Source organism: Zea mays, chromosome 1, assembly GCF_902167145.1.
Source record: "Zea mays cultivar B73 chromosome 1, Zm-B73-REFERENCE-NAM-5.0, whole genome shotgun sequence".
NCBI lineage: Eukaryota > Viridiplantae > Streptophyta > Magnoliopsida > Poales > Poaceae > Zea > Zea mays.
The window spans coordinates 64564204-64577037 of record NC_050096.1 but is presented as its reverse complement, the minus strand read 5'-3'; the positions used below and the strand labels follow the sequence as shown (position 1 = coordinate 64577037).

General features: G+C 43.9%; 1 protein-coding gene and 1 non-coding gene across 2 annotated transcripts; one reads left to right on the top strand and one right to left on the bottom strand.

Annotated features, from left to right (window-relative positions):
* Positions 1–244: 244 nt before the first annotated feature.
* LOC111590672 (U5 spliceosomal RNA) lies at positions 245–365 on the top strand. Its single transcript, XR_004855715.1, has one exon. It is a non-coding gene; the product is annotated as a U5 spliceosomal RNA (small nuclear RNA).
* Positions 366–1511: 1146 nt separating this feature from the next.
* Positions 1512–9397, bottom strand: LOC103635536 (protein phosphatase 2C 32). The gene is made up of 4 exons (XM_008657970.4): positions 6066–9397; positions 3079–3192; positions 2712–2976; positions 1512–1872 (listed from the first exon to the last, which is right to left on the bottom strand). The coding sequence occupies exons 1-4, from the start codon at positions 8457–8459 to the stop codon at positions 1757–1759; spliced, it is 2889 nt and encodes a 962-aa protein (XP_008656192.1). The 5' UTR covers positions 8460–9397; the 3' UTR covers positions 1512–1756.
* Positions 9398–12834: the final 3437 nt, after the last annotated feature.

The following is a 12834-nucleotide window of genomic DNA, read 5'->3' as shown; positions in this document are numbered from 1 at the left end:
CTGTCACGCCCAAATTGAAATTGAGGAGCGGGGCGAGCCGGCAGCCCCTGCGCTTCACAGCATTTGTTTGGGCCGGACACCAGTTTGAGCGGCCGCGCAGTCCACTGTTTGAGTGCGTCTGGCATGGAAACCAGGGCAGGCACGGCGCGTCCCACACATTTTAGTCCCAAACCGCTTGCTGAACTTAATGGCAGCAGGAGCACTGCTATTTACAAGGCCCATAGGAGCAAGGAGAAGGCCACCCAGCTGCGCCGTGGGCACAAAGCGAACTATTCTTTCGCCTTTTACTAAAGAATACCGTGTGCCCGCTGCAAAAAGCAGCATACGCTAATTTTTTTTGAGGGTTCTTCTTTTTTAGAGAGGAACCCAGCAATTTAATGCACAAGGTTTTAAATTCAATGTTCAACACACGTTTTTTTGTTGGTTGGAGGGAACCCAACAGTTACTGACACGAGCTGCGTTGAGACGTTCTCAAGAATTGTCAACAGCTGGTACAAAATGTGACCCTTTTTTATGCGTGCAATGAATGAAAGAACTATAGATCGTTTGGAGTTAACTAGCGCTGAACAAATTGTATGTTGCATAAGTGATCATGTGAACCAAAAGCCATTTTCCAGTTGTTTTTTCGGTCTATAAACTACTTTATGTGGCCTCCCTTTTAGTAAATAAAGCTCGACGTCTCAAAAATCCTCTCATTTCACATTCTATGTACTTACGCTGCACCTATAGATCGAACGTGCCTACCCCCAAATAGACAACTACGACGGTACCGTACCAGAATTTTTCTACCCTGAATGCAAATAACATAGCATCCCTCAGGCATATCCCAGCAGTGAAAGGCTCTAGAGAAAGAAGACGACAAAAACAAAACAAAAAAATGCCGGGGGTCAAAGTTCGGTCATTCTAAATTCAGCATCACAATACTGTCACCGTCTCAGTTGAGGTTGATTCGTCGTGGGCTGATAACCACTAAATTCCTCGGGAATCTTTTGTTCCTGCTGAACCTCTTGGCTGTAACTAGCAGGTCCACAACGAGAACAGGAGGTAGATCATGGTCTGGTAAGCTGAATCTTAGGAGTGGTGAGCCGACAAACTACGACGAACAGCAAACCAGCTACTCACTGTGCCTGCGTCAAAAAGGATCAACCACTACTGGGCGCAATGACAAAGCAGGACAATAAGATTGCTCTTTGATGCGACTTCCAACCCCTATGCGACAAAAAATAATTTACATAAGCAGCAACTGTATAATGCATGTTTGCTCAGCATCGATCCGCAACACCCCGAATGTCTTGGAAAAAGAACGGTCCTTTTCGACAGCGACAAAAATATAGCAAACAGAATAAATATTAACCCCACAACACAAAAATAGATTTTAGGGCTAGTTTGAAACCCCCATTTTCCCAAGGGATTTTTATTTTGTCAAGGAAAATTAGTTTAGGAAAAATAAAAATCCCTTGAAAAATGGAGTTGCCAAACTAGCACTAAAGAGAACGCCAGGAAAAGACATCTGCCCTCAAAAGAACCCCTTTTTTCCCTAATATCAAAAGTGAAAAAACTGTATACGTCAATTCAGACCGCCCAAGAATGCAGCGCAAGTTCAAAACGCAGAAGACAAGAAAAGGCACATGGACTGCCAGAATTTGAAACATGGTTGAAAAATTAAGACAGAGCAAGACATTGGTGCCTTTCCTGATTGAGATTTACTACCACTAAGTAAGGCTGCAAGGAACAGACCAGGTCATGTTTCAAACACTCATCCAGAAGATCGCCAGATTCTTCCTTCAAGCGAGACTACCATAACAGAAACATCGTCATGGTATTTCCGACGATCGCCCTGGGGGATATCCAGTAGCTCGTGAAAATTCATTCCTGCATGCGTCATTCAACACCCAGACAAAAAAAAAACGACTTAGCTATGAATACAGATTTTTTTTTTATTACCATCAGTACATAAGATTTCAAAAATACTTTCATAGTTTTATACAGACCAATCTTAGAAACATGCATATCCTGTTCAAAGTTCAAACCAAGGAAAAAAGGTTTAGACTGACTTCCAATCCAAAGTAATTAAGGTGGCATTTAGGAAAATCACTGACATTAGAATAATATCCCAAAAATAACTCCTAAGCTAGGAGCATAGCACAAAATATTTCAAAGATGCATTGGCGTTGCTGAAAACTCAGATGCCCTACAGAATTGGCCAGAAAGGGGTACAAAATATCACTAGATCAGGTGACACACCCAAAGTTCACAACTCAGCAAGATTATTTAATCCTCTAATGGCATCAACATTAACACAGTTTCCTTGCACAAGAAGTGATATTTAAAGAGAATCAAGTATACAAAAAAGAATCAGGATCCTTTCTCATTAACACAAAGCTTCCAATGAATTATATCCAGAAATTCTAACAACTACAGCATTCATAAGGTATTTATCATTCAGTGCAAATATCAAAACGGAAACGAACGGCATAAGGCCAAACACTATAAAGATCAGGTGTTCAATGCAGCACACCGGATGAATAGGTATGCTATGAGCAATGCTGCAGGAAAACTTCACCGTCAAAGGTTGAGATATAATATCTGATAGCTAGATGAAAAAAGAGAATATCATTGGATACTCAGAATCATAAAAAAACCCCACATAATAAGTCATTTGAATCAAATTTCCATATGTTTAAATTTACGAAGGCAGAGGCGGAACTGACCATTCTTCTTGGCTGCCCGACAAAGAAGTTCAGCTACAAGGTATTGCGCTGGGTCTCCCTCTGGTACATTTTCCATGAACCAAAGCACATGCGAAACTACCTCATCATTGCTGAAATATTGATACAATCCATCTGAAGACAGCACAAGAAACCTATCATTTGCGCAGAGACGGTGGTGAAGTACAGCAGGATTGCAGCTGATATATGGTGATGTTCCAACATAGTCGATGCGGAACATCTCAAGTAGTGCCTCGTTAAATTTTGGCTGTAACAGGCAAAAAGGACAACTCAACCAATTGAACAGAACATAAGTAGTGTGCCTTTGAAAGTGCTGATATCATAGGTATGCAAGGTCCTATGAGCTTACCTTCTTTAGAAAACCAGCACCAAAAGCTCTTGTAACCTTCAGCTGTCCCTTCACTCTACCATTAAAGACAGCTTGTGGATCATCAGGATGTTCTACTTTAATCCTCAAGACTTCCTGAAGTGCATCATCACAAAATAAACTGAATGGTTAAACAAATTGTAGCCAGTAGTCACTACTATAATAGTTCAAAGTAGCACGTTAACCAGAATTAACAATGAAACTTGAGAGAGCAAGTTAGCTTTAACAAGAAATATCAAATGTGACTGGATGAACCAACTGGAGGGTTTGCTCTGAGAAAGAATGAAGAAGGCATTGAAAAAAAAAGATTGTATATCCTCTTCTATAGTTTTGAGGTGCTGCTTAGGTGTTGAGATGTACCCTAGGCCTAAGGGCCAGGCGCCAAAACACACCACAAGGTTTTAGTTACGCAATATCGCCTAGGTGTTGCCTAGGCATCCAGGCATACTCCCAGCACCACAGGACGCTGCAACGTCTCAAAAACCGTAACTAACTACAGAAAAAAAACTGATTCATTCAAAGGCATTTCTAGAAGATGAAAGTTATGTCTGGTTTCATTTACATCAGAACGTAATAGATAGTGCCAATTATACACCCTTCCAATTAATTTCTACAGGTGTAAAACACTGGACCAAAGTACATAAAACAGCATTTGTAAATCTAAAGGTAGGACAATATAAAGCTGACATCAAATTATATAAGGCAGACATCAAACTAGCGAGCAATAAGTTCTCTAGATGCTAAAAGGATAATGCGGACCCCATAAGAAGATACTAGTATCGGTGGCTCATTTCTCTGCTGCATTGTATCAGCACAAAAAATGAATGCCGAAAAAACTTGCAAAAGCTTACCATTCAGATAACTAACTGCAAACTTATAAATCAATTGGTATGGATTCATAGAGAGAACACACTAAATGGAAGTTAGCACTAGACCTCTCATCTATGAGTTAACATGCAAATATACTACATTGTGATTTGTAGACCTCTTGTAAAGGATATACTGAACGATTGTAATAGCAGGTATATTAATGTTCAATAATATAGAAGTCCTATTATACTTCAAAATTTATTTTATATATTGAATTTGGTATATTGGACAAACGGAAACATTAGAGTCAAATACATTTTTGTTTTGAAGAACTTACTTGACAGTTTCTGCATATCTAAATTAGCGAGTAAGCTCATTAATCATCTTAGATAACTCAAAGAAGCCAGATTGAGGCCCTATCTGGCTGGTTTTTGTTGAACCACAGAAATAGACTGTGTTCAATGTCGTTTCTCGAAGCCTAGTTACAGTCCTTTTGTCTTGCTGGGAAGGAATCTCGGCATTGGTCCATGGCATGAGCTAAGGTGTTCCCTTTCCTTACTGCTCCTAGCTCGGGTTTTTAAGTTCGTTGGGTCGGGTCATTTGTCTTTTCTCTTCAAAGTGGCAATTATAGCTTTGTCATGACTGTGGGGTGGCCACGTGTATGTTGTAACTCTCTTATTCTATCAATGCAATGAAACACAACTCTCCTGTGTGTTCGGAAAAAAGTAAGACTATCTAGGTGCAGTTCAAGACAAATGGACAAAATGACTTGCATGTAGTAAGGCTATAGCGAGCAAATCGTGCATATGGCCGTGTAAAACACTGTTTTGCACTTAGACTGTAGTAGAGTTTGAAATAGAAGATGATAATGAGTAAGCTGCTGGAGATAGCCTAACAAGCATAAGTTTTAAGCAAGAGGCCTATGATCAACTTTAACATGTGATGATGATGGGCAAAACCAGTACTTTAACATGTGATCTGTAGACCTCTTGTAAAGGATGGACCGAACAACTGTACTAGCAAGGTATATTAATGTTATAGCAGTCCTATTATATTTCAAAATTTATTTTATATACTGAATTTGATATGTTGGACAAATGGAAACATTAGAGTCAAATTCATTTTTGTTTTGAAGAACTTGGCAGTTTCTGCATATCTAAATTAGCGACTAAGCTCATTAATCATCTTAGATAACTCAGAAGCCAGATTGAGACTTTATCTGGCTGTTTTCTGTGGAAACACAGATACTGACTGTGTTCAATGTCGTTTCTCCAAGCCTAGTTACAGTCCTTAGTCTTGCTGGGGAGGAATCTCAGCATTGGTCCATGGCATGAGTTAAGGTGCTCTCTTTCCTTACTGCTCCTAGCTCGGGTTTTTAAGCTCGTTGAGTAGGGTCATTCTTCTTTTCTCTTCAAAGCGGCAATTATAGCTTTGTCATGACTGTGGGGTGGCTGTGTGTGTGTGTGTGTGTGTGTTGTAATTGTAACTCTCTTATTCTATTAATGCAATGAAACACGACCTCCTGCGTGTTCGGAAAAAAGTAAGACTATCTGGGTGCAGTTCAAGACAAATGGGCACAGTGATTTGCATGTAGCAACAGGCATACATTTTAAGCAAGAGGCCTATGGTCAACTCTAACATGTGATGATGATGGGCCAAACCAGTACTTCAAAAAGTTCAAGGTAGCTGGTGAGTTTGAATATTTTTGGCCAACCGAAAGGAATAGTATCTAAAAATCACAGAAGCGCATATAAGATAATAATGTTTATTTTCTAAATAACTCTTCTGATTGCTAGCTTCATATTAACTGAACCACTCACAATACCTTTTGAAACCATGATATAATGATTTTACAGTATCAAGTAAAATATTTTGATATGTGAAGAGGTGTAAACTCTATTACAATCAGCTCTATCAAATTCTGTGCCACAAAATCAATTCAAATTAGGAGATTACATATTTTAGCATCGTTATATTAACTAAGCAAGAAGTTTGTATGTCGTATTGTTGTTTCCTTAAGGAAATAAAGAAAATTGATCAAAATAACTGCTAATTCAGCAGGATCAGTAGATGAAGAACTCGAAGTCAAATATGTACAGGATAGCAGATGTCATCAGGAAGTGAAAACGAGAACAGGATTTGTTTAACAGAATTATTACCTCCTCAATACTCGTGCTATGGTCAGTTGACAATTGAACCGCTCTCATTTTTAGTCTACATATTGACAGTTCCTTAGCTTTTGCGTTGCTGTTTAGGTGACTGTTAGGATTATGCATCGGCGACTCTTCCGATATCCTATCAAGCTCCACACGGACAAGTGACTCCCTTGACCTATTTCGATGTTGTAAATCTCCTTTTGAGAAACTTGAGCTATCGTACTGATCAAAGTGATCATTGTCCTGTGCCAAGATAGCTCGGCTGTCGCCAAGATTCATGACATATACATCCTGGTCCTTCATTAACATTACAAGGACACACGAACCCATTAATGCAAGCTCTGGGTATCTATCAAGCTCCTTTTCCACAATTTTCATGTACGCTTCCTCTGTTATTTCAAGTGCCCGTGACATTGCCCTCAATACAGCATCATGTTCTACTGGTCCCGACTTACATCTCCTAGTGACTTCTGAAGATTTTATAACACTTTCATCAACATGAGGTTGATCTCTGTGCCAATCATAGTTCCATGGGAAAAACTTCTTCTGCAACATTTTTTGCTTTTTGTACATCTTCCTCAACTTTGATCCGATTAAAATTCTTCTCGTAACTTGCTTGTGCCCTGATGAAGATGTAGATATAGAACACCCTGTACACTCTTTAATACCTATGCCAAGTACACTATCAGCGTGTCTTGAACTTCCAAGACCTTCAGAATCATCAAAACATTCTCCAGTTGCTGCCAATGAACACCTGGAGACCTCAGCTGTGTTTCTTGAGCGCGCTTCTGCAGTGTCTGCCTGTGTAACATGCAAGTTTGGTATTTTACTTTCCTCTGGTGGCTCCTTAGATAACCTTGTGTTATAATCTTGCAGCAGTTCCATCTGAAGAAGCTCAAAGAGACGCTTGCTTTTTCTGTTTCCTTTCAAGAATTTGGCATGCTGATCACAATAGGAACTGGTTTCTGTTGCACATCTGCAGCTGGTGTTTAGATCTGTACCTGAAAGATCTCTGTTCGAGCTGTGGGGTTCTCTACTTTGGAGATCATTTCCCAGATCAGCTTCAACCATTTCCTCAACTATCTCATCCCTGCCCAACATCTCACTACTTGAACCATGTGGAGCCAAATCTTTCTCTTCACTGCTGGTACAGTTTGGCTGAAATTGCAAGGCACTATCATCACAACCCTTTCCAGGTGATACATTTTGTTTTCCAAAATTACCAAGTTCTTGTCTCCCACTGTCACTCTGGCACTGGCCACTATCATCATGAGGAGCATCCACAGAAGCAGCAACCAATCCACCCTCTTCATGAGTCGATACATGATCACTCCTTTCAGAGCTGTCTTCATAAACCCAGAGCAATCCTTCCAGTTCTCTATCAATGGCCTTGTATAGATTGCTCATTAAAAAGTCAGGCACATCAGGGCCACTAAATCCATCATAAATTCCAATGAACAACCATCCTTGCTCTTCGGATAGAACAACATGAACCCTATCTTCCCCTGCCTTTCCATGTGCCCACTGAAGGTTCCTTGTCACGTTATACTCAGGCTCGGGTATCCCAGATTCCAATCCATCCTGTGAACCTTCTGATCTGGACTTTGCGTCCCTTGCCCAGGGCAGTTGAGACATAGGATGCGACAGAAACTTTTGAACCCAGCCTGGATTTTGTGAGCTCCTGCTGAATGTTCTGGACAGTGCGGTTTTCATGGGTCTACTAATCCTATGTACAAGAAGCCTCAGACGAGGCTTCCTCCGTCCATAGGAAAGAGGTGCTGAGAAGTTGCTTCTGCTGCCAGCATCGATGGGGCCTGACATGAAGGCTCCCTTGTCCAATGGCCCAGACATGAAGCCGGAGCCTTTGTCCAGCGGGCCGGAGGCGAACCCTCTCTCCAGCGGCCCCGACAAGAAGGTGTTGAGCGGGCCCGACCCCCGCGGCACCGGCTGCAAGGGCACGGCGGCGAAGGAGGCGGTGCTCTCGAACGCGGCGGCGGGCTCCTGCACGTCACGTATAAGGGAGACGGTGAGGGTGCCCGTCCTGGCGGAGGACGCGTTCGCGCTGACGGAGGCCCCCGAGATGGTCCGGAAGGTGGTCTCGCCGAAGCTCCTGCAGGGCCGCTGCAGGCCGGCGGCTGCGGCGGCGGCCAGGTCGTCGGCGGGCTCCTGGCGGAAGGACCCGCTGCGGGTCTCCGAGTCCATGACGCTGGAGTCGAGCGTGTAGCGCTCGGAGTTGGAGGGCGTGATCGCGGGCGAGTCGGCGACGGCGCCCGGGCGGACGTAGCAGAAGGAGTGGCCGAGCCCTTCGTCGAGCGGCTCGAGGAAGTCGAGGTCGATGCCGCCGGCCTTGTCGGGCGGCGCGAAGCAGCCGACGACCCGGGACGTGCTGTTGCCCATGGCGGGCGGCTGGCGGCTAGTAGCGCCGCGCGCGCGTCAGCGTCAGCACCTCGCGGGGAGAGCGCGCCCCAATGCCCGTCGCCGAGGGCCCCGGGCGGCCGGCAGCATGAGCAGGCGGAGGCTGGCGCACGGCGAGAAGCTATCCCCGACCTGGTGCCCCACTCCCCGGGCCAGCCGCCCTCGCATCTTAGGCCGCCGCCCACCGCCTGGTCGAGGAAATGCCCCGGCAGCGCAACCCCATGCCAGAACCCGCCGCCGCCGCCGCACCACCACCAACTCGCAGGAAGCAGGAACCGATCAGGCAGGCACGCAACAGCGCCTCCCGCCTCCGCACAAGACCTCCCGTCGGATCAGGAATCCGGCCGGCGGCGAGCGAGCGACAGGAATGGGGGATCTACACCTGGCAGGGGCGAGCGCGGAAGGGGCAGGCCTCGCTCCAGGTCTTCGAGGGGGGTTTTGGTGCGATTTGAAACGGGTTGGGTGGGGGATGGGAGGAACGGAAAGGATGAGGAGGGAGCTGGGAATGGAATCGTTGGAAGCTGCGTAAGCGACCGAGGGAGGAAGTGGAGTGGAGCGCCGAGTGCAGTGGAGTGGAGGAGACGAGACTCGAGAGGGGGAGTTGGTGCTTTCGGCTTTCCTCCTCCTCCGTCTGTCCGGCACGCAGCACGCCAGTCGCTGGTCGGCAGGGAGGCTTGCCTGCTTGGTCGCCTTCGCTTTGCACGCTGGTCCCTCGCCGCCTCGCCTGTTTTGGTTCTTGCCTACCTTGCTTGTTCTCGTTTGTTTCGTCTCCCTCTCTCCTCGCCACTTTTGGATGTACCCCCCTCTGTTTTCTTCGTTTTTTTTCTTTTCTTAAAACTAGGCAGATCTCTATAAAATTCATGTATTTTTCTATATAGCTCCTGCACATCAGTTATGTAATCGAATGGTGTTTTGCTTTCAGTTCTGACTTGAGACGCTTGCGGAGGTAGGCCGGTTTTGTCTTACTGATTATGCTACGCCATTTGCATTTGCTCCCCCCCCCCCCCCCCCCCTAATTAAATTCTCATCTGCAAATGAGAATATTCAACTCTGATAAAAGTCTTTGTCTTTGTGAAGAAAGGCTCACTCGTTATGCATGTCCACCCTCAGGGCACATATAAGCCTAATTAATAGATGGTCTCTTAAGAGATATCTAGAGGTATATACAGCACTGGCACTAGCATGGTACTCCAAGTATAAAATACAACTAAAACACTATAATATAGTAGACATGTTTAAAACATGTGTATTACTATATTTATTGCATCAATCAAAATATTCAATAAATTGAATTGATCAATTAGCTAGTTCACTGTTTCGAGTATAGAGCCAAGACACAATCTTTATCAAGATACGTGTCTTGAGTTTTTTTATATTTACCCTTTAAATATATTCGAAGACATGTATCAAGACACTCATTATACATGTTCTAATAAAGTAACTGAACAAAATCAAGGGACAAACTCTGTATATTTATTTATGATCTAAGTTTTTAAATTAGTTGTCACTTTTACTTAGAAAATCGATCTAACGACTATGGATTATACATGCCCTCATAATCTATAGCAGACCTGCCTTTTTAAATATTTTGAGCCTTTGGGGCTACTGTCAGTTTTTTTTTCTTTTTCTTTCTCTGCCGCCCGCCTTTGTCTCCTGCCTATTGTTTTCTTGCATCATTGGATTTGGTGGTGCTGCAACTGCGAGAGTCAAAGCAAAGAAAAGGAGCAGGCTGGAGCTGGATGGCCCCACGCCAACGGGACACCCTTTGGCCTTCATCATGGTCGTTGTCGTCGCCACGATGGAGGCTGGACTCTGGTGGGGTTTTGCTCATATCCGGAAGACATTATTCCTAATCAAGCATGCTAGCTCCTTAAGGTATGGCTATCAACAGTGAGGTACTGTTAGGGATACCAATAAACTCTAAATTTTACACTAAAAAATTTAAAAATCAGATCAGATTAAGATCGAGCTTTATTTCTGTTTATTTTTGAGCTAAAATTTATTTAGAGCCTTAACGTTTTATGAATAAGCATTTGATGATCCATTAAACAATACTCCATCAATATAAGGCTAGATATAGAGTAAAACTTGCTACAATGGAGTACTCTATAGTCTACTGTAAACTTAGGGAGGCCAAACAAAACGCTATTTGCAGCGTCTCTATTTTTTTTACTCTACCAGAGATGTGTCAGTGGAGAGTGGAGACCTGCCTCCACACGTTCATGCAGCAAGTACGACGCCGAGCGACAACAGCCAGTGTGGCGGTAGGAGGCAAAAAAAAAAAGATATATATAACATGCGTAGTTGATATAAAGTTGATGTATGAAATAAATATCACTACGATAAATTATAATATAAAGTAGAGAATCTAAGTAATGACCGATAAAGATAAAATATTTCTTTTAACTACTAATTTAAAGTAGTATGAGTACATATAGTCTAAAACTCAAGTCTTCTACTCATACAAACCCATCATCTATCTCATCTACTAACTTACTCTTGCAACGGTATATAGATCATCTTGATTTCACTCGCCGTAATATAAGACCCAAACACATTATTGTCCGTGCCCATGTCATTCGCTGCACGAAAAAAAAGGTGGTGGAAAACTAGACCATCAACGTTATCTATAGCTATTGTACCCACTAGTTATACATCAATCATATTTAAAGATATATAGTGCAACATATATATGACACCCGAGAGTTCGATGCAAGCCAGTGTGGACCCTCTCCGTAAAAAATAAATTTAAAATTAAAGTGAACCCTTAAAAAATAAATAGACATATGACCCACATACCAGATATTAAACTACTGATACTGCATTGTATCTTAGCCAAAAGGTCAAGAAAGATACGAGTTAAAAAGAAAACATTTCCCTTTTTTATAGCTCGTTCGGTAGTTCGTTCTTCCTCAATTAGTGAGATGGTACCATCCGGAAGCGTTACATTGCGTGTGGATTGGATGTTTTTTCACGACCCATATGGGAGGTAAGGGTAAGCTTGTTAAGTGAGACATAGGGAAGAAAAACATATATGTGTTTTACGTGTGACATACGACACATGAAACTCGTGCTTTAAAAGAGTATATAAGAGATATAAGTTGAAAATGTTTAAATAACCTTTTGTTGGGCAACTTAATTGGGATTGCTGCTCTGAAAACTGAAGTGTGGAGTCCAAACCTTGAAGTCATCGGATGATCATACATCATACATGCGAGAGCAAATTTGTGACACGCACATGTACACAAGCTGTTTGGCACCAAAATGAGCGTGCGGACGGTCCGTGGTCCGGACAGTCCGCGCCTGTGGGCCGGACGGTCCGCGCGTGCGCAGAGCAGATTAGGGTTCCGAGTTTTGTGCTACGGTTGTTAGCTAGATTCGCGGAATTAGCTCGGAAATCAGTTGTGTAAAGGGTCCAGCCCCCTCCTCTATAAATAGAGAGGTATACGGCCGATTTGTAATCATCAATCGAATCAAAACACTTCTATTTCGCATTTATTTCCTAGGAGTAGTTCTAGTCTAGTTCTAGTTTAGCCTCCCGATCCCCAAATTCTTCGCCTCTCTTCGACTCTACGTGGATTAGAGGAGTCTAGGTCGGCCTGCCCGAGCCTAGACAACTCCTAGGATCTCTCCTCCCCAACGGGGTCCCTCCCGAGAGCGAGATTCAGGCGCCGCCGGCGATCTTCCGCCGCCCCTACGCATGCGCAGACCGTCCGACCGTCAGGCAGGAAACCCTAGCCCCTGCGCTAGGTCGCGGACCGTCCGGTCCCTGGCCGCGGACCGTCCGGTCCCTGGCCGCGGACCGTCTGGTCCCTGGCAGCGGACCGTCCGCGCCTGACCAGAGAGCACCGCCACGGTTCTTGTTGAGTGTTTGGCGCTCCAAAAAGGCGTCAACATACTTTTTGGCGACTCCGTTGGGGAAAACAAATATAGACTCATCAAATCGGCCCTCAATGGCCGGTTCAAGGGATAGCTCTGATATTTCCCCAAGCAACATCATAGAGCCGACTTGGGAGACCTTGCCGGCTGACGAACAGCTCCAGTTCGAGGAGCACAAGGAGCAGATGATCCAGGAGGCAAAAGCAAAGTTCTTGGCCAACTTCAAAGTGGACAGGAACAACAAGGTCGTTCGACATCGGGCGATGGATCCGGCTTCGCTCCGACCTACACCAGATATCCCCAATGTAAGTAATACTAACGAGCTACAATCTCTTAGAAATTATGTAGATGAACAACGTGAACAAATGCAAAATATCATAGGGGATATGCAAAACGACTATAGGAGACTAGTACGTGCATTTGATAAATCTAGTATTGCAAATTTTCCTTCGCACGAGGTAGAATTAGAGGATAACAT